Raw genomic sequence first — 24,748 nt, forward strand, 5'->3', positions numbered from 1 at the left:
AAAGATATGTTTTGTTTTCTATTTTGATACATTTATGTTCATTATTATTATCATCAGGGCATATTTATGTTACTTCAGCAGAAACACGGGTCTCCTATGAGAGTTTATAACTTCACTACATAGTATAAAGCAAAGTCGCTTTCTCTGTCCCTATGTCCCTATGTATGCTTAAATTTTTAAAACTACGCAACCGATTTTGATTGTTTTTTTTTAAATAGATACAGTGGTTAAACTACTCCAAATTTAACGCGTGCGAATCCGCCGGAAAAAGTTAGTTATAAATAAAACCTAGGTGAATGTAGCTTATAAAGTATGTAATGTAATATAAGAGATTATTTGGGGATGCCTGGTTTAATATAAAATGAACACGTCAAGATGTAGTCTGGATGCTAATTAATTTTAAATGCGAAAGTTTACATCCGCTGTTTCTAAATCGCGCCAAGTCATTAAACTAATTTGGCTGAAATTTCGTATCCAGGATATACATAACTATTAGTAACAGTATACGAGCATACAATAACTTATTATAAAATAAATATTCTTTTATTATCTATACCACAGATAATATATATGCTATACTAGCATCTGTGCTATTAATATATAATTGAAGTGTTTGTTTGAACGCGCTTATGTCAGCAACACCTGGGCCGATTTCAAAAAATTGTTTCTCTTTGGATTTGTATTTGATCCTAGAGTGCTATAGGCTATATAATATGTACCCCGGGAAAAGCCAGAACGCACTGTATACTACACAGTATCTTATTCTTATCGATTATCATACCTTCGAAGGAAAGTGATCCGTAATGGTATAGGCATAAGATGTAACTCGGAAGTTCATTATATAACTAAATTGACAGATATTATTGTATCATGAAGAAATATGGAAGTGGAAGACGGATGTGTGAGATGTTACACTATTACTGTATAATTGACTGTGCTTGATATCTTGCGTTGAATTTTCTTGTGTTTGATTTTACGCGAGTATTATACATTTAGAAATTAAAGACTTTTATGCGGATTTTAAACGCGATTTATTAATTATATTAGACAGTCTCCCCGTGACCACGCTCGCTGTAAAGTATTTGAAACGTCGGGTTAATAACATAATGAATAAATCGCGTTGGTTAAATGAATAAATCCATTGAGATTTTTTCTTTACACCAACAGGTCACAGAAATAGTTCAACAGCAAAGTTTTCATTCATCGAAATCTACAATAATTAACGTTATATCAAATGATCTTGTATAAACCCATGCATTATCGGTAATTTTGATCAGCACGTGTTTATTATAAGTGTAATATTATACATATAAGCGGCTAATTCTATGTAACACTCGTTTACTTAGCACTTTCCATCTCGACAATCTCAATAACTCGTATAATACGCGATGTGGGCGACTTGCAACACTGGCGAGGTCACTATGAGTTAATAAGTGGTGAGTATTGTTTGCGTACTTATATGTTAAACCATTTATGTAGGCATGAAGAAGTAATAGGTTAAATATTGAAATGAATATTTAATTGTTTGAGGCAAAATTACACAGATAGAGACATTTATGTCTTCTATAAGGGTATTTGTGTAGCAAGGGGGACAAAAGAGAAAACATAATTGTTATGTAATATATAAGTATTACAATTAAAAAAGAGTTTTGTTTTCTAGGTCACTTTTTCTGACTCTACGTATGTATTTCATCATAGCGTGACTCTACCACCTGTGAATCAAGATTCAAAAACATTTAAGAGTGTGAAAGTAAGGCGAAAATTATTTTTAAATTGCTCGTATAGAAAACACATTGTTTTATTTTTATGGACAATACTTTTACTACATAGAATAGCGAGATATATTTATTTAATATACGAGAGTAAGAGAATGTATAATATTATTGAAATATGTTTAAAATATGTTTGGAACATAATACCATGAATACTACAAAATTTTCTTTAGGTATGCAATTTATAAGTAGATTATCTTAATTATTATTTAAATGTTATCAAATACAAAATGCAAATCATTATTCTTGCATATATATTTCACATTTAATTACAGTATTAAAATAATGTATCTACCATAAATTTAATTTTTAAATTCACGCTTTCTCTTGATGGCTCCAACTCTATCTACATTACATCCATTTATTCTTAAATAAATCACAACAAATTAGCCATTCCATCATAGACTTTACATACAAAAATAAGGTATGGTATTGAATAGTATGTCACCCACTTCGGCGTGGTGGGCAGACAGGTGCGTGTGCGCAAACTAGCGTGATACCCGAGGCCGCTCGCACGTTCCGCGGCTCATCCTCGCGTGTGAATCAAATTTCGACTTTACAGCCACAGGCTTAAAGATTAGTTTGTTATATTCGAACTTTTCACGATTTATTTTTCGACATTTCTGTGATTTTTCAGTGTGTGTTGAGTGGTGATTTCTGTATATTTATTTATATAGGGTAAGTTTTCAGCTGATTTTTGAATTAAATTAACTAATTAATGTTCAGAAAGTATAAATACATAACTGAAACTTTTATACAGTATTAAATTTTTGTTTAAAATTTTGTGGGATTTATTAAAAATAATGGCAGGTAAAGTAATTTAATTAAAAGTTTTACGCACTTCAAATTTTTTAGTATGTACCGTATTTTATTTCACCATAACGGGAATTTAGCGAGATATTTTATCTAAATACATAGATCAACTTCATAATAAAAGTTATATTAAATTAACAGCTATCAAAGCTATTATGTCGATACAAAATTATGTGTTACATTCATTATGCGTGGTTCATGTTTTAAGAGTTTTTTTTCTGTCACATTGTATTATAAACCATTCAATTACAAAATTCTGTATTGAGATGTTTACATACTGGTGAAAATTTAATTTACGAAAACTATATTTTGTAGCATATAAAAACTTTCCCTTGACCCATCAAAAACCGGCCCTAAAATTACAATATTTGATGTTTGGAATTCCTTAATGTAGGTTGAACATTTTATCACTTTATCTTATTTAAAAAGTTCTTTAATTTGTTTAGTCAAAAAGTCGTTAAATTAATGAAAATATTGATGAAGCCATCTATCTGCTTCATTATATTATTTATACGAAGTGAGAATGGGTAAGTGTATTCCTTATGAGACGAAATAACTTGCATTGAAATGCAATAAGAAACACATAAAAAATTAATTATCACATGTTTTGTGACAAAAAATTACAAGGAAGACATTGAGAGATGCGGAAGCCCTAACAGTTCTCTTACATAGAATCATCGACTTACATCTATGCAAATCATCATTATATACGATATTTACATAGAAACATGAAGATGTACTAATACAGAAGGCTGATTGATGTGTATGGTAAAACATTAAATTTATAGACCACTAAGCCATCTGGCACTGAAGTTGTGATAAAAGTTCCTCTACTCGGAATAACGAGGTTCCCAAACATAAAACACCGAAGGCCGATATTTTTTACCCTTCCCAATCCATTCTTTATATACATCATCAATCCTTTCCTTATGCTTTACACCTTAAAACCAGGCAACGCATTTGTAGCGGCCCTTCCTCTGCAAATGTATATGGGCGGTGGTGATTGCTTACCAAAAAATTAACTTCACGTCACGTTAACCATTGTATGTAACGTTCTTTCTTCACGTCGTATTTAACGATGTTTGCTGTAGACATCAGTAAAAACATAATACTTAAAATTTATAAATGAAACAGATACTTGAAACTGATACTTTGAAACATAACTTCAAAATTTTTCAATCAATTATTGTATTGCACCACCACCTTACTTTTTATCCTCTCTTCCGTTTTGTCTAGGAGAGATCGCTTATAGCGTTAAGACCACCCTCTGTACATTTTAAGTTGCCTAGTGTCACTTATAATTGTAGTTTTTATGGTGTACAATAAAGTATTTTTCGTTTCATTTAATTTCATTCTTGTATGAATTACACTTTTCCCATACCTCTAATGGACTTTCTTATACAGCGCAATGAAGATGCATTATATGAACGAGAATTCTTTGTTTACAAATTTTCATTATTCGCAACACCCCATGGATCCTCGAACCTGATACCTCCCGGTTATACGCTCACCCGTTGACCATTGCGACAGGGAGGTGGTCAATTATTGTTGTCATCTCTATGGTATTTTCCATGTCACAGACGAATGACGGTTCTAAGAAACATGGCAAAAGGAGCATGAAATTGCATGTTAGCAAACCAACTTTCTTTGAATTAAAGTACCTAACTACATATATCTGCGATTAACTACAATTGGCAGTAATTAAAAGAACGTCTTTTGTTTATAATAAACACATATAGCGTTTTTATTTATATAGCATGTTTCATGTGAGTATCATTTTACAAAATACGTATTTTGATTCTATTAATGTTCATATAATAAGTGCTAAGCAAGACGAGAAGTAATATTAATGCATCCAGAGTCTTAAATGGAAAACCGACCGACAAATTCACTAATGTTACAATTATCAAATGTACATTTCACCTTTTTAAATTTATATTTAACACGTACATATACTTAACTAACTTATTATTTTAATACCTATTTATTAATTTAAAAATCGATGAAATTAATTAAGTGGTAAACATCATTTTGATTTTTTATTACATTATACATTATACATGCATATAAAAAAAAGTCTTCCGATCTGTCTTTATTCTTGTTAAATTCATCTAAATGTGTCCATGTGTGTACAATCATTTTCTTATCACATAACACTACAATAAACATTTATTCTGATGGTAACTTTAAACATATGTGTACGTGACCTCAAAACTAAATCCGCTTGATGTCAGGGAATTATTTAGCTATATAAAAACTTTATTTGATATAAAATTTATTGAATGAGATATTGATTGGAACTTTACGGCGTACTCCCAGATGACTCATGTCTAAGGTGAGTTTGGGAGATACATTTCAAAGGTCAATACCAAGCTATTGAATAATTTACATAATTTGTGATTTATGATTTTACAATTTAACTTATCTTTTTATATACATAAATATGATTATATATCATATGCTTACGTATGCAAGTATCAGTTACCATCAAATCTAATTCCTACCTCCGTAAATGATCATAGGTGGTGGTTGTGTGTGGGGTTATTGATAAGGAGGGATTGACGATGGGACAGAAGGAATGGATTGGGTAGGGAAAGGAAAAGGAAACAGGTCTCCAGCTCCCCTACTCACCGTAACACAGTAAGCAACACAGTAGGAAGCTACTATTTCAGGGCGGTCGTCTCTGGGGGTGTGGTACTTCCCCGTTGCGAGCTGGCCCAATTCATGAAGCGTGCACAGTTACCACAATAAAAATATGGATATGGAGTATCCATTGTAATATCGATAATATTAATAATTATTGTAAAAACATAAATGATCCTTAGACTACGAAATTCATCATGCGAATAAATAAACCAAAGTATGTCAGAAGTTCTTATATAAATTAATTTAAATCAAAATTGTTCTACATATTATTTTGAATTCAGGTTAATAATAACTTATGCATTAATCTTGAATAATATCGTATGTTATTACGTAATTATTATCACTAAGTGCATTACAAAATTGAATACGGAACTTGGTAGGAAGTATCATTTAGAAAAATATTTACTTTGAGTATTTCAGAGAAAGTCAGTTAGATTAATTATATGTGTGTATAATTAGGTAAAAACTTTCTTTACATTTTTTTATTTTCAAAACGTGTGTTATTCGCGGTTATAACTTTGTCACGACATGCTTTTATCACTAAGACTAGCTTTCGCACGCGTCTATTCGGAGTATTTCTATAGATATTGTCATACATATAAACCTCCCTCTTGAATCACTCTATCTATTAAAAATCATCATCATCATCAGCCCATATATGTTCCCACTGCTGGGACTCAGGCCTCCTATGAGGGTTCAGGCCATAATCCACCACGCTGGCCAAGTGCGGGTTGGCAGATGTCACATGCCGTCGAACTTTTAATTCTTGGACATGCCGGTTTCCTCACGATGTTTTCCTTCACCGTTGAAGCAGTGGTGATGTTATCTACATGCGCAGATAAATTGAAAAATCAATTTATTTCCTGCGCGCTCGCCCGGTCTCGAACCCCGACTTATCGATTTTGAAGTCCGAGGTCCTCACCACTGAGCCACCACTGCTTACATTAAATTAAAAATACCTCATCAAAATCCGTTGTGTAGTTTTAAAGATTTAGGCAAACATAGAGACAGGGACAGAGAAAGCGACTTTTTTATACTATGTAGTGATTATATGTTAATTTGTGTGCTTAATTTTGTTTAGCTAAACGTGATATTTATTTAAATCTAGATAGACAAGGTAATAAAAAGAAAACAATTTATTTCATTTAAAATTGTGTGTAAGCAAACTGCTTGTTATGATATATATTTATTGATATGTTGGTATTTTGATTGATACTTTACTACATGTAAATAAATATAAATGTTATATCATAAACGTGCTTTATTTTGTAACTTTTTTTGTGAAATATTTTATTATATGTTAATTACCGGATGTGTTGATACGTTTCCATAATTTCGTGATATTTGAACGATGTGTTTATAAACTCAGAGACCGGAAAGTGATCTCGGTCTTACAGTCAATATTTTAAGTATACGATTTATGACGATTTTATTACCCAATAGTTAAAAAAAGAGTAACAATAGTTGGGAGTTTTTTTAATCAAAAAATGATAACGTGCGTTTTTTTATTAAATTACTCTTCTTCACGCCCAAACCATCGGACAGATTTGGATGTAATTTGATACCAAATTAGCTTAAGAATTAAGAAAGGACACAGGGTTTTATCTCGGAAATTTAGCTTTGTTAGTCGACAACTCAATGGGTTTTCAACCGATTGATGTTTGATAGGAAATTATTGTCCCTGTCAGTGGTGATATTTTTGAAAAGTAATAATGATTTTAGTAAGTTTAATATCATCGTTTAATATTATCAATATCGTCGTATTTAATATTTTCGGTGTTATAATATTTATTTTTAATACGTAATGCATCGTATACAAAGTAAATATGCAATAGCGCAAGTTGATCAAAAATGTTGTGAGAAAATTTCTTTAAATGTTGACGATCCTTTGACGAGAACGTTTTAACTCTGAAACACGTAATGTAGCTGGTAACATGTTGATTCTATGGCACGACTAACATGGCAACTCCTCTATATGTTGATCCAGCTGATATGTTTACCATGAATACGTGGCTTAAGAGGAAATGCGGTTGGAGGTACTTTTGAAAATTAGGTATTTAAAGAAACTGGCGCTGTCGCTTGCTCGCAGATGCCTTCAGAAAAGCTTAAACAATAAGTCATATTTTAAGGTTTGGCTCTTGTCTATTTCCTCTTCTACTGGACAACTACTCTCTATATGTGACCAATTTAAATTATATTTCACGAACCGAATAAGAAGTATATATACGGTGCCTATGTGTTTTTTCTTTTTTTCATTAATAGTTGTCAAATTTTCACACTACACCTCTGATGGCAGCGGACTATACATGTAATATTGAGTATTTTTAGAGTTCTGTTTTTTTTTAATAATGTATAATCAAAAAGGTTAACATTTTTAAGGTTTTATCGCAATGCAATAATGTTACCTAAATTAACATCGAAAACAACAACACAAATACAACATAAAATTCATGACTATAAAATTTATCACTACGTACCTACTGTTATTATAAAAAAGAAGTGGATACCCTAGCTGACTCTAAAAGAGGAGCAGTCAGGATAGTTACAGTCACACTACGGCAATATACGTTGGTCTTAATGTGTCGTAAAGATTTTCACATAGTGTGATGATGCGCTTATTTGCATGAGACGAAACACAATTACAACGAGAGTTTTCTAAACTGAAATATGTAAGTGGGGCTATTGTAATGAGATATGATCACGCTCTACCACCGTCCGATGTTTATCATATGTATTTAATAACGCACGCTGTATAAATGTATAATACTTAATTACGAGTGATCCGCTTTCAAGAAGAACGCTTACGTAAGGGAAATTACCTGTTAATTATATTGTTTTGGCTTGTTTCAATTTGGTGTTAATTGAGAACCTAATCAACTAATTTTCGTCGATAAAAATGCGAAGAATTATCAGTGTGAATTTATTTTTAAATACATCCAGTAGCACTTCAGATTTGCGCGTTCAAACAAACAAACTCTCGAAGTATATAACATTGTAAGAATGCTGTATGCTGACTTTCTTTTTCAGTCAGAGATTAGATAAATAAATTAGAACAAGACACAACAAGCGTTATTTTCACTCCTCCCATGAGATAAGATTTAAAATTAATAACTGTTATAAGCTAGCTATGTATAATATAAAACGCAAACAATGCCGAAGTGGTGAAACTTACTGGTTAACTCCACCTTTGATAAACACACTAGAGTTTAATGTTTAGAAATCAAGGTTAAGCTAAGATGTGATTTTGTTAATAGCCTTGTGAAGCGACATGTATTTACGTTTTTTAAGAAAAGCGAGAGTCGAGCCTAAGCTAAAAAATCTGTCAGACTTCCAAAATTATTGCGATGAAAATTATATTGTATTTATTAATTCTAACATTTTAGACCTTATAACACTTCTCCCTCCAGGTGGCATGAAAGAGGTTTCGTTAAAAATTTATTCCTATTGTATTACTCTATGCTACTGCGTGTTATGTTTGCCTTTTAAAGGTGTGTATTTAGTTCTTAATTTTATATTTACTTGATGGAATTTCTTTAATGTAATACCTGTTGGTTCTTACCACTGAGCCACCACTGCTCGGACTTCAAAGTCGATAAGTCGGGGTTCGAGACCGGGCTAGCGTGCAGAAAATAAATTGATTTAATTTTTAGTTTTATAGCATTGAAATGCTTTATAAATTAGAAATTTTGAAAGAATAGAAAAAATTTGATCACGAGGCAGGATTCGAACCTGCGTTTCTTGCCTTGCTACGGTTAGGCAAGAAACGCAGGTTCGAATCCTGCCTCGTGATCAAATTTTTTCTATTCTTTCAAAATTTCTAATAAATTGATTTTTCAATTTATCTGCACATGTGGATAACATCACCATAGGAGGCCTGTGTCGCAGCAGTGGGAACATATATGGGCTGACGATAATACCTGTTGGTTAACATAAAATAAAAAACAAACAAAAAAAAAATTACTCTATATTTATGCAACGTATACAAACAATTAAGCGTCGTTAATATTGACGACACTATAGAAGTGTTTTACGCACGATACTACATTACAACCGTTCGTTCATAGACTGATGATCAAAGTATCACCTATATTGTCCGATTGTAATTTTCTCGATCGTTCGGAATCCCGTTTGGCGGGAATTGCGCAATAGCATCGAAAGTGACCAACGGGAGTTTGTACCGTCAGCATAAATGATACGATAAACGTGTAATTTCTTATTACTTATCATCTAACGAATAATGTTTCGGAACGAGTATTAGATGAGAATGTTATTATCAGATGATTTGTTGTCTCGAAACGCTATTCCTATTTGGAATAAAAATATCTAACCTACATTCAAATTGTGTCTCAAATACATTGAAAATACACGACTTATAATTGTTTAAAAATATGCCATAACATTCAAGTATGTCATAGCGAACATGTGCATGCAGTGAAAAAAAAAGCTCTTATATACATCAATCAATCAATCAAAAACTCTTTATTGTGCACCTTTACAAGAAGAGTACAAACAGGAAATAAATAACATCAGCAGTATGAAGAGCATCATACATACATCATAGCTTCTCCAAGTATCTCAGTTTATTTTTGTGTTTATTACAATCTGAAAACTACTCTTGTACGCGAATTTGGATGAAATTTGCTACAAAGATAGTTTGTACCTGAACATAAAATATACTTAGTTCTAATATAAAGACGTAAGTTTTTATCCTGGACATCCCACGAGATCGGAAACTATGTGGAGAAAAATATGGACCGTCAATTACTTGATTGGGGTCGATACAGACGTATCGACATATTGCAATCATTATGATGTATTTTTATTGATCTTATGCAATTGGCAATAGTGCGTAGGTAAGATCGTATGGGAACATCTGGTAATGATCAAAGCTAGTGACGTAATTTGGATGTAATGCAATTGTATCGAGCTCATAATTTGACAAAAAATGTTGTTCATGTGATTTTTTTTAATTTTCACTTATAATACATTTGTGTGACAAACAATTGAGTACGATAATATGCAGGTAACATTTTAAATATCTTGCATTAATCGACATCTTATACGTCGTATTAGAAGATTTAATTATTGTATATTACCAAGTCAATATATTTGTTTAGTTGCGACTACTATAATTATTAAATGACACTTATTATATTTAGTCAGAATGGGTTCCCAATACTTACTAATTTCTTTTATAATTTTATATGTTTTTTGCTAACAGTACATTGGAGCAATGAAATCGTAATTTGACGAGACCGTAGCGATTTGTTTGCCATATGTGTATTGTTGGTTCTCTGCATGTGATATTTCGAAAGCAACAAATTGCATCGATATTGCAATATGGGACGGATAATCAAATAGAAATAATTCGCTTGTTTTGCCATTGCTAAAGATAATCTTCAAAAAACATAACAATAAAAAATGCGTACTCCCGATGCTTGGTGGTAATTCATTTAATACTTACTTAATTATAAGTAACTCTGTCTGTCAGTTTGTTTGCAACCGAAAGAGTAAAAGCAAATCGTTTGCTTATCACGGGTGGCCGAGAAGCTAGGCGTTGCTACTATTTGGCAAAATGACGTGGGTTCAAATCCCCTAAATATCTCTCTACATGTTTTAACATCACACACATATACATATTTTATCTATGTTCATATAACAATCGGAATATTTAATTTTTTCTCATATTTTGTCATTCCTTTATTATATTATGATAAAAATATTAGTCGAACAAATAAACAACATACAAATACGTAAGAAACCACTAATTCAATTAATAGATAACCTAAGAAAACGAAACCTCAAATATCAAACTTGCTTCTTGCCAAGTACATTCGACCTACTTCCTACAAATTATAAAACGAACATTAAGCAGCCAATGAATTTCCTTTCTGAAGTACGTTTATTCGTCTATCTCTCCTTACAGAGGATACAATTATAAATCGTGGACCGACGTTGTGTAATCGTGAAACGTAATAATCCTTATAAAATGATCATCACTTATTTCCCTTCGTGATGCAACGATGCGTCCAATATAAAATGAACCGTTAACAGGATTATTGTTTAATATTGCTTATCTGTAATTACCCATTTAAATAGCTCATAATAAACTGGTTATTTGTATAATAATGGTATTCGATCGGTGTGTAGGATTTTGTCACGCACTTTGAATGCTAATTGTGACATACAAAAATGTCCTTTATTGGTGCGCACGCGTCACGACGATACAAAGAAATAAACTGTTTATCATTTCATTATTATAATATGGACATTCATTTTTGGCCAATGACCTTTTTAGGCGTTTGGATATTGTTTTATGGCCAATATAGAAGGTAGGAGATTTATTGTGTATGTGTTATGGACTGCTTGTATGGAGTAACTTGATTAATTGCGATGTGTTGCCAAAATTATTGAAAATCATGCCAGTGGGTTAAGCGAACTAATGTTAAAAATTGTGTATAATGTGGGCGAGCGAAATAAATTAATCAATGAATGAATGCAATGGGCATTAATACTAGATATTTATATAATTATGTATCTTTGTACCTTTGTCCTTCTATAAAAAAATTAAATTAGCGTAGAATCGAGTATTTTATATAAAATTAAAATATATTTATTAGTAGATAGTTATGACGTTAGAGGATCTTGTTTCCTCCGCTTAGATCTCTCGTCTCTAGGCCATTATCACTTAGCTATACAAAAGTTGTCAATCACAGCATGCATGCAACCTTGTTGGACACTGAGTCAGTTCTTTGGAGATGTTACAAAACATATTACTCACCCGGTGTTACGTGATCGATCCTCGAGCAAAATACACGCAAATTTTGTAAGAATTGTGCAAAAATATTTGTTAAACATACGTCATAAATATTGGGATATTTTCATGAGTCGTTGTATGGGAACTATTGTAATAGCAGTATTTTTAAAGATGCAATTAAATTGAACAACAATCTTGCGAATATAAATTCGAAAGGTTTTATGTATGGATGTTTGGTACTCTTTCACGCAAAGCTACTGACCGAATCTGCATGAAATTTGGTAAACATAGACTATAAGTTGGAATAGTCCAAGGATACTTTTAACTCAGTAACACGCGAGTGAATCCGCAGGGTCTAGTTAGCAAAACATAAATTTAAATTGTTTTTTGTACGCTAAACAAGAAAGAAAAGTGTCAGTCGAGTAAATTTCGGCACGAATTCGGTCACCTTGCACTACGGAAGGTACCACATCTCCACATAAGACCTGCGTGAAATAGTTGAATCTAAATATTAATGGGTTTTGTGCGTAGTCGTAGGCGGAGGCCCGAATCCTGCTCTTCACCCTTCCCAGTCCCTTCCTTCTTTCCCATCATTAATCCTTTGTTTAATAAACAATTAAAACTAGTGGTCACCCGTTGTACACAATATACAGTTGAAAGAATTTTTGGTAAAGATAGGTACAGATTGTGAATCATACAGTAAAGCAATTAAAATTCCCAAATTATCATTAGGTACGATGTGCAAATAAATGTTTATGTCTAATAGATTTTTAAACGTGTACATACGTACTTATTAAATATAGATTCACAAACATTCACAACTTGCTTGCTGATTGTCACCTGTCCATATAATTATTTACAGTAGCAGCGATACTTAACATGACAATAATTAATTGTCCAAATCATTATATAGCTTAAATATTTTCAGAACACATTATACAATTAAAGTAATTAAATACTTCATCGATTGGTAACTAATAACAGCTATGTGTTAACGAGTTTTCAATACAAAATTATGAACATAATCGCTGTAAATCTTTACCAATTTTGTTTTCTAAATAGTACATAACCGAATTACATGACACGCTTCAACGGACGTTAAAAATGTGTAATAAATACTATGAAAATGAAATAAAAATAATATTCCAACATTACTCATGAAAAAGATATGCTTTTTTATTCTTATAATAAATGCTAAGTGACTTTTTATTCTATGGTAAAGTGTTACTTTTTATTAAGTTAGTGGGACAGGTAATTTATACTAAATAATTTGCGAAACAAAACAAATCAAACAAAACTAAATATTTAAATTGATTATGGGAAGAGTGAAACGATTGTATTTTTATTAGACATATAGTTACATAACTCTATTAAAATAACGTTGTACATTTTATAATTTCTTAAGCATTTATTTAATGAATTAATAGTATAATAAAAAAAGACTATATAAATAATGATCAATGGTCAAATGAAGGTCAATTGTAGGTGCGCAATATGAGATACCAGTTTGGTAAGATTTTTTACGCAAAATCTAAGGATTTGATAGCATTTTGAAATGCAATCAATTTAAGGCTAAATATATTTGCAGTTTCGCCATACGCGAGGTTATAATTTGATGTTCACGAGCTCAATCGATACAATGTATTTTTATGTCAGTTAATAAAAAGTTCGCTCTTTCTCGCCTGGATGAATCCGGCCAAAATAAAATTGTGACACGCCGTCTTTGATTTGTCATTAATTGAAGTTTTGATGTTTATATACATCTGTCTCTTTCAGACGTACGCAAATTCGTATAAATAATGAATAGCCTTCTCTCATATTCGCATTTAGCATGATAGGTTGCCAAAAAATTAAATTTAAGTAAAATTAAACACAAGCTAGATCAATTGAACAAATGCAGACATTATTCCATTGTTCGGTACCAAGGGACTTTAGTTCAGACGTAATATATTAATATTTATGACATGTTTGAACAGTCACGCCGTAGCTACTTCATCGTGGTGTGAATGGGAACTTTCGTCCGGTAAACTGTTTTGTCGCTAAGAGTGATATTGCTTAAATAAAGTGTGGATGAATGATTTTGTAGAACATAATTTGTGTTGTGTCAAATAAGTTTTAAATTTTTACTTTTACACTTGTATAATGTAAAAGTATTCAAGTGATCGGCGTTCTTAACTTATTTAATTTGAATATCTTATAAGAAGTTTATTTTCTATTGATTCCACTGACCCTGGATTGCTACGATTTATTATATGAGTTCTATTTGAATTCGTTAAATCGAGACAATAACATCTTTGTATTACGTTTCTCAGTTATAGTTGTCTACACTAATATTATAGGAGGAAACCTGTGTATGTTTGTAATATTTTCAGCTAAGTTAGCAAAAACAATTGATTGTTTTCAGAAATTCTTTCACCGTTAGATAGCTGCAACATCACTGAGTGAAATAGACACATAGACATATAAGTACCACGGCAGAAGCCGGGGCGAACAGCTACAACAGAAATAGGTAAATCTAATGTACACAGTAATAGAGATAATGAATAATAATAGCATATTCATTATTCATGCGTGATCTTTCATTTAACATTTCAGAAGCACGAATTTATTTAGTCGACACAAAAATGAATAATGCATTAGTGAAAAGCCAAACCATTTTTCCGCTGACATTTGCGTTTAATTGTTAGGAAGGAGTCATTAACACATTGTCTTGATATTATACGTAATAATTATAAGTAGTTGAAATGTGTATGAAGTGTATATTTATGTAATATATTGTATTTCGTCTATTTTTTTTGTTTTTTAATAAGAACCAGAAATTTTAATAGGAACTAAATAGAATTAGTCTGTTTTATATCTATACTTCATATAGCAAAGATGTCTCAAGTAGACAATTTTTATTACAAATAAGAATTTAAAGACTTGTGTGATTTTAATTGAATAGGTTTGGTATATACATATTATAGTTTATAAGAATGGTATTAACATTAACACGATGAGGAATTAATTGGTTTTAACAATAAATTAAAATTGAAGTACATACAGTCTCCCAAATTCAATAGTATCCCAACATAACAGATATCTTAAATAGGGAAATATTTCATCATAAGCATGGACCATGAAAACAAAATCACCAATCTGCCTCATAAATTACAGCGTTAACATTAAAAATTAGCATTTTTTTTATATTTATCTCTTCAATATCAAATAAGAAATTTCAAGTGACTTGCATAATTTGAAAGGGAAAGGGCTTCTCTCATTGTACGTTGAAACATATTAGCCGAATTGGTCGAGCCGTTCTCGAGTTTAAGGCATAGCAACACGTAATAATAATTATTTGCATCATTTACTCAGTAGTGTTAGTAAGCTTTTAAACTTGTAGTCAATGAAATATGTCTCACGAGCAAGTCATTAATTTACAAAAAAACATCGCGAATGAAAGTAGGAAGATGAATCAATTTTCACCTAAGGTCGTCGCTCTATCGTCTTCCAGGATGGGTGATTAACCTCAGACAACATTTTGTGTTTAATTACTTTTTACGATACTCGCGTGCTTCAGAGAAAGTTATACTTACACTTTTTAACTAAGAAAATGAAAGTGTTCTACTGAATTGACTTCATCTTCCATTGGAAATATACTGACGATCTTTTTAAAGCGTTATTTTTTTAATATACTTTGAATACGTCCTCTTTCCATAAAAGATTATTCAAAGGTTTTATAACCGTCATAACTTCTAAGTCCATCATGTAAAACTTTATACAGATTGATACTTTTCAGTAAATTTCTTTATAAACAGTAAAAATTACAATTTAGTACTAGGTTTTTATCTGTTTAACGGTTATATAGAGGACTTGATTGACTACGTTTTTATTTTTGATAACGGTAATAGTAATTGGAAGCCCACTGGTGTTAGTCAGAGCGTGTCTTTCAAAGGCTGCTTGACCACTAAGTTGGCCATAGTGTTCAATGAGTCACGTAGTACAGAATGCGTTTGAATTGGGAGCTGAATGCGTCTGGGTTTTCTGGTATGTTAGAGCTGGCAACCTAGCTGGTGGTTCGCCTGAGGGAGGGCGATCATTGTCCCTGCCTGCTTTTAAGGGGTAGGGATAAGAGAAGGATGTCCACGGGATACAAAGAAAGGACTGGGCAGTATGAGGAAAAGTATACGGGCTTCCGACTTCTGTCAAACCGTTTGAGGCATATATTTAACTCAAATTGCTGCCTAATAAAACCCAACCTAGATCTACCAGACTACCACCGTGACAAGAGCGTAATAAAGATCACCCATCAAGAAACTGACTACGCCTTTGATTGCTTAACCCGTAAAACATATAACGGACGTTGAGTTTGATAGTAAAATCCAATGAATAGCCAGGGTTATAGTCAAATTATTGGTTAGTGGGTCAATCAACCGGTACAACCGTATAGGAACTATCACTGCCCCACTGACGTTGACACTTATAGAAATTGATAGATGGTTTAAAGGAATTTCTTTAACGTTATTAATTGTTCTGCTTAATGCGAGACCTTAATTGGACATAGATATTACTGTTTTGGATACTTTCCATTCTCTAGATTGATAATAGACGTGATATGCGTTAGTAAACTGGATGTTAATTTATTATAGTGTATTTGGGAAATTCCTACGAATATTTACACAAAAGAAGATTTAGTTGTATTAATAATATGAGATGATTTTATTGTTATTGTTTTTTTATATTACCGATATACTAGAGTGTAGTAAATATGCACGATCATCTAGACTAGATATATTGCAAATTTAAAATAACTACTTAAACGTACTATTAGACTTAGATAGAATATTCTTATCTCTTGGCCAAAAGATTTATCTCGAAAACTTCTTGACGGCAGGAAAGCAATTGAAAAATTCTAGGTAGACTATGTAATATGTATTAATTAATTATGAAAAAAGTTTAATTTACAGTTTAACTTATACACAAGAAATTGCTTCATTCGATAAGCAACACAGGCAATTAAAGGTGTATGCTTTCATAATAAAAGGTTTAATTAATATATCCTACTCTATAATATATGTTCCACAATGGACTCTGGATATAGATAAAAAGTAAAGGTCCAATATCCCAAGAAATACCGATCATCAGTGATCAGAATACCGAAATATATGAACAAAGAAGTCAATTAAACATTATTTTAAAAATATTTTATTTCATATATTATCAGTTAAAGAGTTTTTTGGCAACCCTATTGGTTATATGGTAATTGGTTTTACTGTTAAAAGATATACTTAGATAATTTTTTTTTTAATGCCCGAAATATCTTTATCACGGTTAAAATTTGCCGAATTATCAACATACGGTAATTAGGCATTAAATCTATTTTTTACTTCTACTCTAAGTTTAACTTCTGTGGTATAGATGTGATTAAATGCTGCCGGCTCAGTATATTACAATTACATAATTGGTTGCAACCACAGATAATATAATTCTATAGATACTAGGAGTTGCAAAATAGGTAAAATAGTAGAGGGGGGTTCTTACATTTTACCATAGTACCTTTTAAACTTCGGCCGCTTTATTTGTATTAAGATTTAAGTGACTATATCCATAAATATTGATATTAATTCTCAGTGCTAAATGTTATTGCTACAGCTATATTCTGTAGATTAAATATATTTATTGAGTTAAAATTTGTTGCAGGTCCCGGCGCACGTGATTCTAGTGCTTGTCTTTGAATAAGAGTGTTACTTGTGTAAGTGTGAAGTGATTTAGTGTTGTGTCCAAGATGATGACCCTATACCGGACCATTAAGGGTACGAGTACTTCAAAACGAAAAAGGCGGGAAAGAAGGTAAGCTTTTTTATGGCGAATTTAATACAGTTCAAGTTTTGTTTTATATTTGAGAGGCACATAATTTTTTATTATTTTTTTTATTTATATATCGTATAAATATATTTTGACTAACTTTTTTCGTACATTTTAACATAAATACGTATGTCATTTGTCGATTCAATAACATTGAGTTACCTATTGTTTCGGTATATAATTTAATCTCAAATTTTAGACTTGAATCGACTAAGAATGATGATGAGAATGGAATATGGAATGTTGGTCTTTATTTTCTAAAAAATAACATAATTTTCAACTTTATTGCTATGAATATACTCTTTTAACCATAAACATACATATGTTACGAGAATTACCTAGCTTATAATTAACATATTAACTATTGTATTATTGTATTGGTGTGATAAAAATTCCTTTAGCTACCTTTTATGACTGACAAAGTGGGTTTGAATCTTTTCTGTACGCGATTATCATAATTAGATGCAAATATGAAGGAAGACGTTGTGTTTGTTAGGCTTCACAACTTTGCTATTATAGATTTTTATATTATACTTATTTGGTTTTTAGGATGAAATCTCTTTTGGTAGGTACTCAACGTATCATCATTGTTATTATTTAATAAAACAGTAGGAAATCGAACTGATGAGACATCTAATGGAAAGTTTAACTTAACCCACGTGTTTATCGATCTATGCATATATTTTGGAAGAAATATTAGTTTAAAAGTTATTAACGGTATTACTAAACTGTGTTTGAAAAGAATGCGGTCCTTCCATAAGAGATTTTCTTAGTAAGGAGGCCAGCTAGAAGCAGCGCAATTCTGTATGCTGACAGTAAAAGGAAATAATTTTTTATGTAGCTAGGCAGCTGATCTGTTGGTTAGTCTGATGGTACGATCATTGCAGTGATCACTACCACCCATAAACCTTTGCAGAGGTAGGGTTTTCCCCTTGTAAGGGGTATGGAAAGGATAAGCATTTTAATAATTATATTTTTCTAATGAAGACGTTAACTATACATTTATGCGTAGGTATAAATATAAATAAGGGTCTTCATACAAGTAAAACAAGCCCACAATTTGGATATACAAAAAAAAGCCATTATTACTGTAAACCATTTAAAACCTAACATATTTTTAATAAGATCATATATATGGCTTTGACCAATAGTCCATCCACAAAGCCCTCCTGTAAATATCTATCCCTCTCTATCACATCCATTAAGAACTATTGAATATATTTAATCATATAAATTTCTCGTTTCTTCACATAAATGTGTTTAATACTTTGCGTAAAATCCAGCACTACATATAATTCTTATAGATTTATACCGATAGAAGTGAGCTAGAATTCAAATTACAGATTTTTAATAAAAAGTGTTATTACAGATACATTAAGTCATATATCATATTGCGAGTTGATTTAAAATCATTGACTAGTCATCACTAATTAGGTTACGCCAACGTCAATTAGCTACACGCGCGACGGAATTGTATCAAGTTAGTTGTACCGGTTTAATAGTCATTTACCCTTACTTTTGTTTAATATCTCACTGTTATTAAGTAATGGAAAATATTTAATCAAAAGTTTTAATTAAAAATGGTTAAGAATGGAATAGTGGTCGCTATTTATGACTCCACTTGATTGTCTCGAATCGGAAAAAAATTAAAATTGCTTTATGTTGCTAAAGACGATTTTTTTTATAAACAGACTATATTTTATATTTACGGTTGAATATGTTGTTTTCTGCTATACTTGATACCCGAAATAAATTTATTAAATTCGATCACCTTCCCTATCCGAAGCTGTTGATATAGGCACTTTAGTATTTGGTTCAAATTCTAAATCGAGTTTATGTGTGCGTGCAATCTCCTTGTACACATAGGCGGATTTCCTTGGTGTGCGTGTGTGATTAGGGCATGTGTAGTCCACTTCATACAAACCAAATCTAATACTGAAAACAAAGAAAATCGATTAATTTTCTATTAGTCTAAGTACTAAGTTTAAGTAGTTCGAAGTGCATTAAAAACTACTCAGACAAAATGCACTACTAAAGTCGAAAAAGTATTACACAAATATTATCTTATATTCTTTACAGACTTCGTTTGGATTTAGCTTAGCTGATAGCCAGAAAAGGCAATATATTAAAATTATATGTACAATGCTTTATACGCAATTCAATAAACATATTAACATTAATGATACTAATTAATTATTAACAGATAACATTACAGCGTCTCTATTTACGGGACCAAGATAATCGATCGAGAGGTCAAGTTCATACACGGTTCCTTCAAACTAATTTAACACACACTTCTTTACCTGTATCCCTGATTCCACTCAAAATTGTCCATAAGACTCCAAGCAGTATATCCTCTTATGTCAGAGCCATTTTCAATCGCATCAAGTAAAACTGATAAGTAAAGTCTATAGTATGTGACTCGGTCGTTGTCTTCAAGACCTCTGCTCCCTCCAAATCCATTTTCGGTCACAAATATTGGCGGATTGTCGAATTGCTCCTTAATATACGTCAACAGTTTGTGAAATCCCCATGGGACGGCCTGGAACATATAAAAGCTTAATTTATTATAATGAATCTGAATCGTACCATTTAGTAGAAGAGATCTTAATTCATTTATGTGTTGATTGCTCGTTTTTTATTATACAATTAAATATATACCATATTACAAAACGCTAGACTTATATTTTAGTTATTCATATCTTACCTTAGTAATGCTTGAGTTACTTAGTTGCCATTTATCCAATTGATATATGAGAACCCCCGTATCATCATACATTGAGGGTATTTTATAGAAACCATTAACAGACTTGTTTCTGTATATTAATTGGGTGCTGTAATGGTTAAGTCCATAAAGATCAGAAGTTCCTTGGACATATTTAATTTCTTTAGGAGTAAACTCGGGTAGTCTCGATCTTAGGAAACCTTGTTCTTTGCTTTTTGCTGCAATTATTCTCTTTATTCGAGGTGGAAAGTCACCTGACTTAGAAAATATGGGGTAAGCATATTGCATTATCTGCAACAGTTATAAGTTAATAGTAAATATTATCCTAAATCAATATAGTATAAAGTATGTAAAAAACCTTACAAAGAATTGGTTAGCATCATTAGCTGCTTCAATATGATCTTCACTATCTGGCTCGTTCCAGCGAGCGTTAATGGATATGAAGATCTTTCCTCCTTGAGTAGGTCTGAATTCTTCATCGTATATATGGTATGCTTTGGCATGAGCTACAAGAACATTTTTTGCGCACAAATATTCTGCAATCCCAGTTATATTAACTTGTGGTGCTAATATGTCAGCTCCATATCCTTCATAGCATATGTAATATGGTTCGTTAATAGTCACCCAGTATTTAACTCTGTCACCAAACAGTTTGAAGACAATTTTGGAGAAGTCTCCAAACCAATCTACAATGTGAGGGTTCGTCCAGCCTCCAAGTTTCTGAAGGTTTTGAGGTAAATCAAAATGGTAAATGGTAACCATTGGTATAATATTGTTTTTCAATAATTCGTTTATTAAATTATTGTAATATTTCACACCCGCCTCGTTGATAACGTCTGGAAAGCCAGTGGGAAGTATCCTCGACCAGGAAAGTGAGAATCGGTAGAAGTCGAGGCCCAGATCTCGTATCATTTCAACATCTCTTTTATACAAGTGGTACGAATTATCTGCAACGTCCCCGGTCTCACAGTTATTTACGGAGCACGGCACTTGGTGGCTCATGTGATCCCAAATGCTTTCCGATTTTCCTGTAATAGATAGTTCCTTATTAATAATTAGAGACATATCTAATTATTACATTAGTACATCTATATGTTATCAGATGTTCGCCCCAGCTTCGCCCGTGGTACATATATAACCTATGTCACTCAGTGAAGTTGTAGCTTTCTAATGTGAAAGAATTTTTTTAATCGGTCCAATGGTTTTTGTGTGAAAACGTTACAAACATGCAAATGTTTCCTCTTTATAATATTAGTGTTGAATATAGATAGTTATTTTAATACACTGCTTAAATATAAAATACCTTCTTCATTCCATGCGCCTTCAGTTTGATAAGATGCTGTAGAAGTACCGAATAGAAATCCTTCGGGGAATTTTCTAACTTCGTGATGATTGCCGTTACATCCATAAAATAATGTACACGCTAACACAAACCTTAAATAATTAAAATTAGATTATATTATCTTATGTTTCGTGCTGTTCCCCTGAAGTTGAAGTTCTTACCTTATGTAATTATGTCGATTGTAATTTTATTAAAATAAGTAACTATTGAGTATTTCACTCAAAAACGTAATTAAAATGTATAAATAACTACTGAATATGTAATAAAACTACCGAAAATGATAGAATCAATTGCAAAAATTTATATGACACGAGTAAAATAGTAAAAAGTATTAGTAATAGTGGCCTTTTTAGATAAGTCGGAGGCCTATTTCCTTCTCCTAGCCCTTCTCAGTCCATTCCTTCTTTCCATTCATCTTATCCCTTAAAAGCGGGCAGCGCATTCTCAAAGGTCTAAGCCTCTGCGAATGTTCATGGGCGGTGGTGATCGTTTACCATCGGGTTAACCACCAGCTCAGTTGCCCGCTATGACATAAAAAAAAAAAAAATAGTTGTTATTTCCCTATCGTTCACATTCCATCAAATTCAATTATATAGAGTGAATTAACAAACGGAAATAATTTAGTGTATTTTTTAAAAAAGCTTACCACAATTTAAAACACATGTTTATCCGTACAGCACAAGTAATAGTAAAACGAAAAGGGAAATATATTTTATGTTAGCAATATTAATGAAGAAGCATCGAGATTGGATTGAGAACGTCATAACCGACATCATTTTACTTCCAGAATTAATATTATAATAAACCTTATTTACGATGGTCCTAGAGCCATATTTGTATAAAAACTATCTACATTTAAATCAGGGCAAAAGTCAGGGCAAAGATATCTTTATAATTGCGTAAAAATGCATGTTCCTTGGTTAACAGTGTATGCAATGTTTCTGGTTCGATCCTGGCGAAAGCAAAGCTTCGATCTATCTCCATAAACCTCTAACGGTCTTTATTGTATGTGTTTTAAATTCGTCAGATTGTTTGTTATCAACATTAAAACTAAATCATATCATTTACCATTTTTCTATCGTTTCTTCTTTCCGTCATTAATCACTCGTCAATCCTTTCCTTATCCCTTACTCCTTAAAAACGGGCAGCGAATTCAAAGAGGCACTTCCTCTGCGAATGTTCAAGGGTGGCGGTGATATCAGGTGAACCAACAGCTCAGTTGCCCGCTATAACATAAAAAAGCAAACAAATACAAATTAAAACTACAGAATCATAATTATGAAGAAACAAAATATTTACTACTATTAAACGTGATCTAATTTAATATATATGACTATTATATAATTTCACCAGTGCGAAGTCTGAGCTGGTCGCTAATATATTATATATTTACGTGTTTAAATAGCTCTCTCGATCCACACTATTAATTTCATTAGTCATCTCAGTATATTGTGTCCTAATCTAGCTAAGATTTGCTTCAGCTTACTCATTATTCGCCATTTATCTTAAAGGGAATTTGTTTCCTTGATTAAGCAGAGCATTTTCGTAACCAGCTCTTGTTATTGTCGAAGACCGGATTCTTAGAACATTATGCCGATTCGGAGATAGATATCGAAATTTATTAGTCATAGAATTAATTGTATATTGCAGTATAATAATGTCTATCTGTCATATTACTAAGTCTTTAACTTCACTCCCCTGGTACCGTATTAAAAGTATTAAAGAACATGGAATTTACGCAACATTGTAGTCCAAATCAGAAAATACTTTTTGAACAATTTTATCTAGATCTAAATAGCGGTTTTAGACAGTAAGAATTATAATTCATTCATCCACACTTAAAGAGCTTTGCGTACAATTGAGCGTTTGTACTATTTACGTTGTCGAACATATGGGATCTAATTAAAGACGGTAAAAATATTGCAAAGTCATCTCACTCGATCGAAATATGAAAAATTTATACCATAACAGAGACACGAAATAAATAACTACAAGAGAATATATTAAGTGTCTTTCCTTATTAAATAAGTTAGAACAGGGATGCAATTTAAAAATTAATTTGACTAAGTGCTTAGAGTATAATAGAACTATTTTATTCGAGGGTACCACGGCTGTAAATATAAAAAAAAAACTACAGCAGCGCCATTCATATCCAACGGAAATTAATGTAAACTGTTCTTATCTTCGTAGTACGCTTATGATTGTGAATGTCTTGAACTCTTGAACTAGTTTATAACTTTTGTAACAGATGGCGCTGTCACAAATACTCATATTATGAATGGTTATAATTTGAAATATTATTAGCCAATATGTGAAGTTGTGTATTGACTATGTGCTTTGTGTTTATTTCCAACAGTATATTAGAAAAATTATATAAATTGGATCTTTCCTTGTGATTGTACACAGGTCTATTCTCTACAAATTTATCTGTAAACGAGTATAAAAAGAGTTTAGGTGTTTCTTAGGCATTTCTGTAAATCCCTTCCCTATTAATATAATAATTGGGAAAGTCAGCTGTTTATTTGTATATCCGTCTTTTCGGGGTTATTATTTTAGTAGTTTGGCTGCGTAGATCGTCAATGGTGTTTCTCCCTATAATAAATAAAATTGTTCTTCTAAGCTTCTTTTACTCTGTTTAGTGCGTGACTTACAAGACCGATGTTACTTATGACGCGTTATATCATAATAATCATATAATAATAACCTTTTTTATATCTCGTTAAAACAAAAGCTCGTTAAATTTTCTTATATCCATTTCATTGTTGACGTCTTATCAAGATGTTAACTGATGGACAGGAGTAATGGGTTCCCCGCAAAAAAATATAATTGTGTAATTAAATCTATGTGTT

General features: G+C 31.8%; 3 protein-coding genes across 3 annotated transcripts in view; 1 reads left to right on the forward strand and 2 right to left on the reverse strand.

The window, feature by feature from the left end:
- Window positions 1-2,250: 2,250 nt before the first annotated feature.
- The window catches only part of LOC119829257, a 140,520-nt gene continuing 118,022 nt past the window's right edge, over window positions 2,251-24,748 (forward strand). Inside the window, exons 1-2 of the mRNA XM_038351674.1 lie at window positions 2,251-2,450; window positions 17,668-17,817. Of these exons, the coding sequence (XP_038207602.1) occupies window positions 17,753-17,817 (65 nt within the window). The 5' untranslated portion in view covers window positions 2,251-2,450; window positions 17,668-17,752. The remainder of the gene's footprint in view (window positions 2,451-17,667; window positions 17,818-24,748) is intronic.
- Window positions 19,557-20,395, reverse strand: LOC119829260 (beta-glucosidase 42-like). The gene is made up of 2 exons (XM_038351678.1): window positions 20,136-20,395; window positions 19,557-19,767 (listed from the first exon to the last, which is right to left on the reverse strand). Exons 1-2 carry the CDS (start codon window positions 20,381-20,383, stop codon window positions 19,590-19,592), a joined length of 426 nt encoding a protein of 141 aa, XP_038207606.1. The 5' UTR covers window positions 20,384-20,395; the 3' UTR covers window positions 19,557-19,589.
- LOC119829804 (myrosinase 1-like) lies at window positions 20,496-21,622 on the reverse strand. The gene is made up of 2 exons (XM_038352521.1): window positions 20,921-21,622; window positions 20,496-20,848 (listed from the first exon to the last, which is right to left on the reverse strand). Exons 1-2 carry the CDS (start codon window positions 21,620-21,622, stop codon window positions 20,525-20,527), a joined length of 1,026 nt encoding a protein of 341 aa, XP_038208449.1. The 3' UTR covers window positions 20,496-20,524.

The sequence above is a fragment of the Zerene cesonia genome, chromosome 10, assembly GCF_012273895.1.
Source record: "Zerene cesonia ecotype Mississippi chromosome 10, Zerene_cesonia_1.1, whole genome shotgun sequence".
Classification (NCBI taxonomy): Eukaryota; Metazoa; Arthropoda; class Insecta; order Lepidoptera; family Pieridae; genus Zerene; species Zerene cesonia.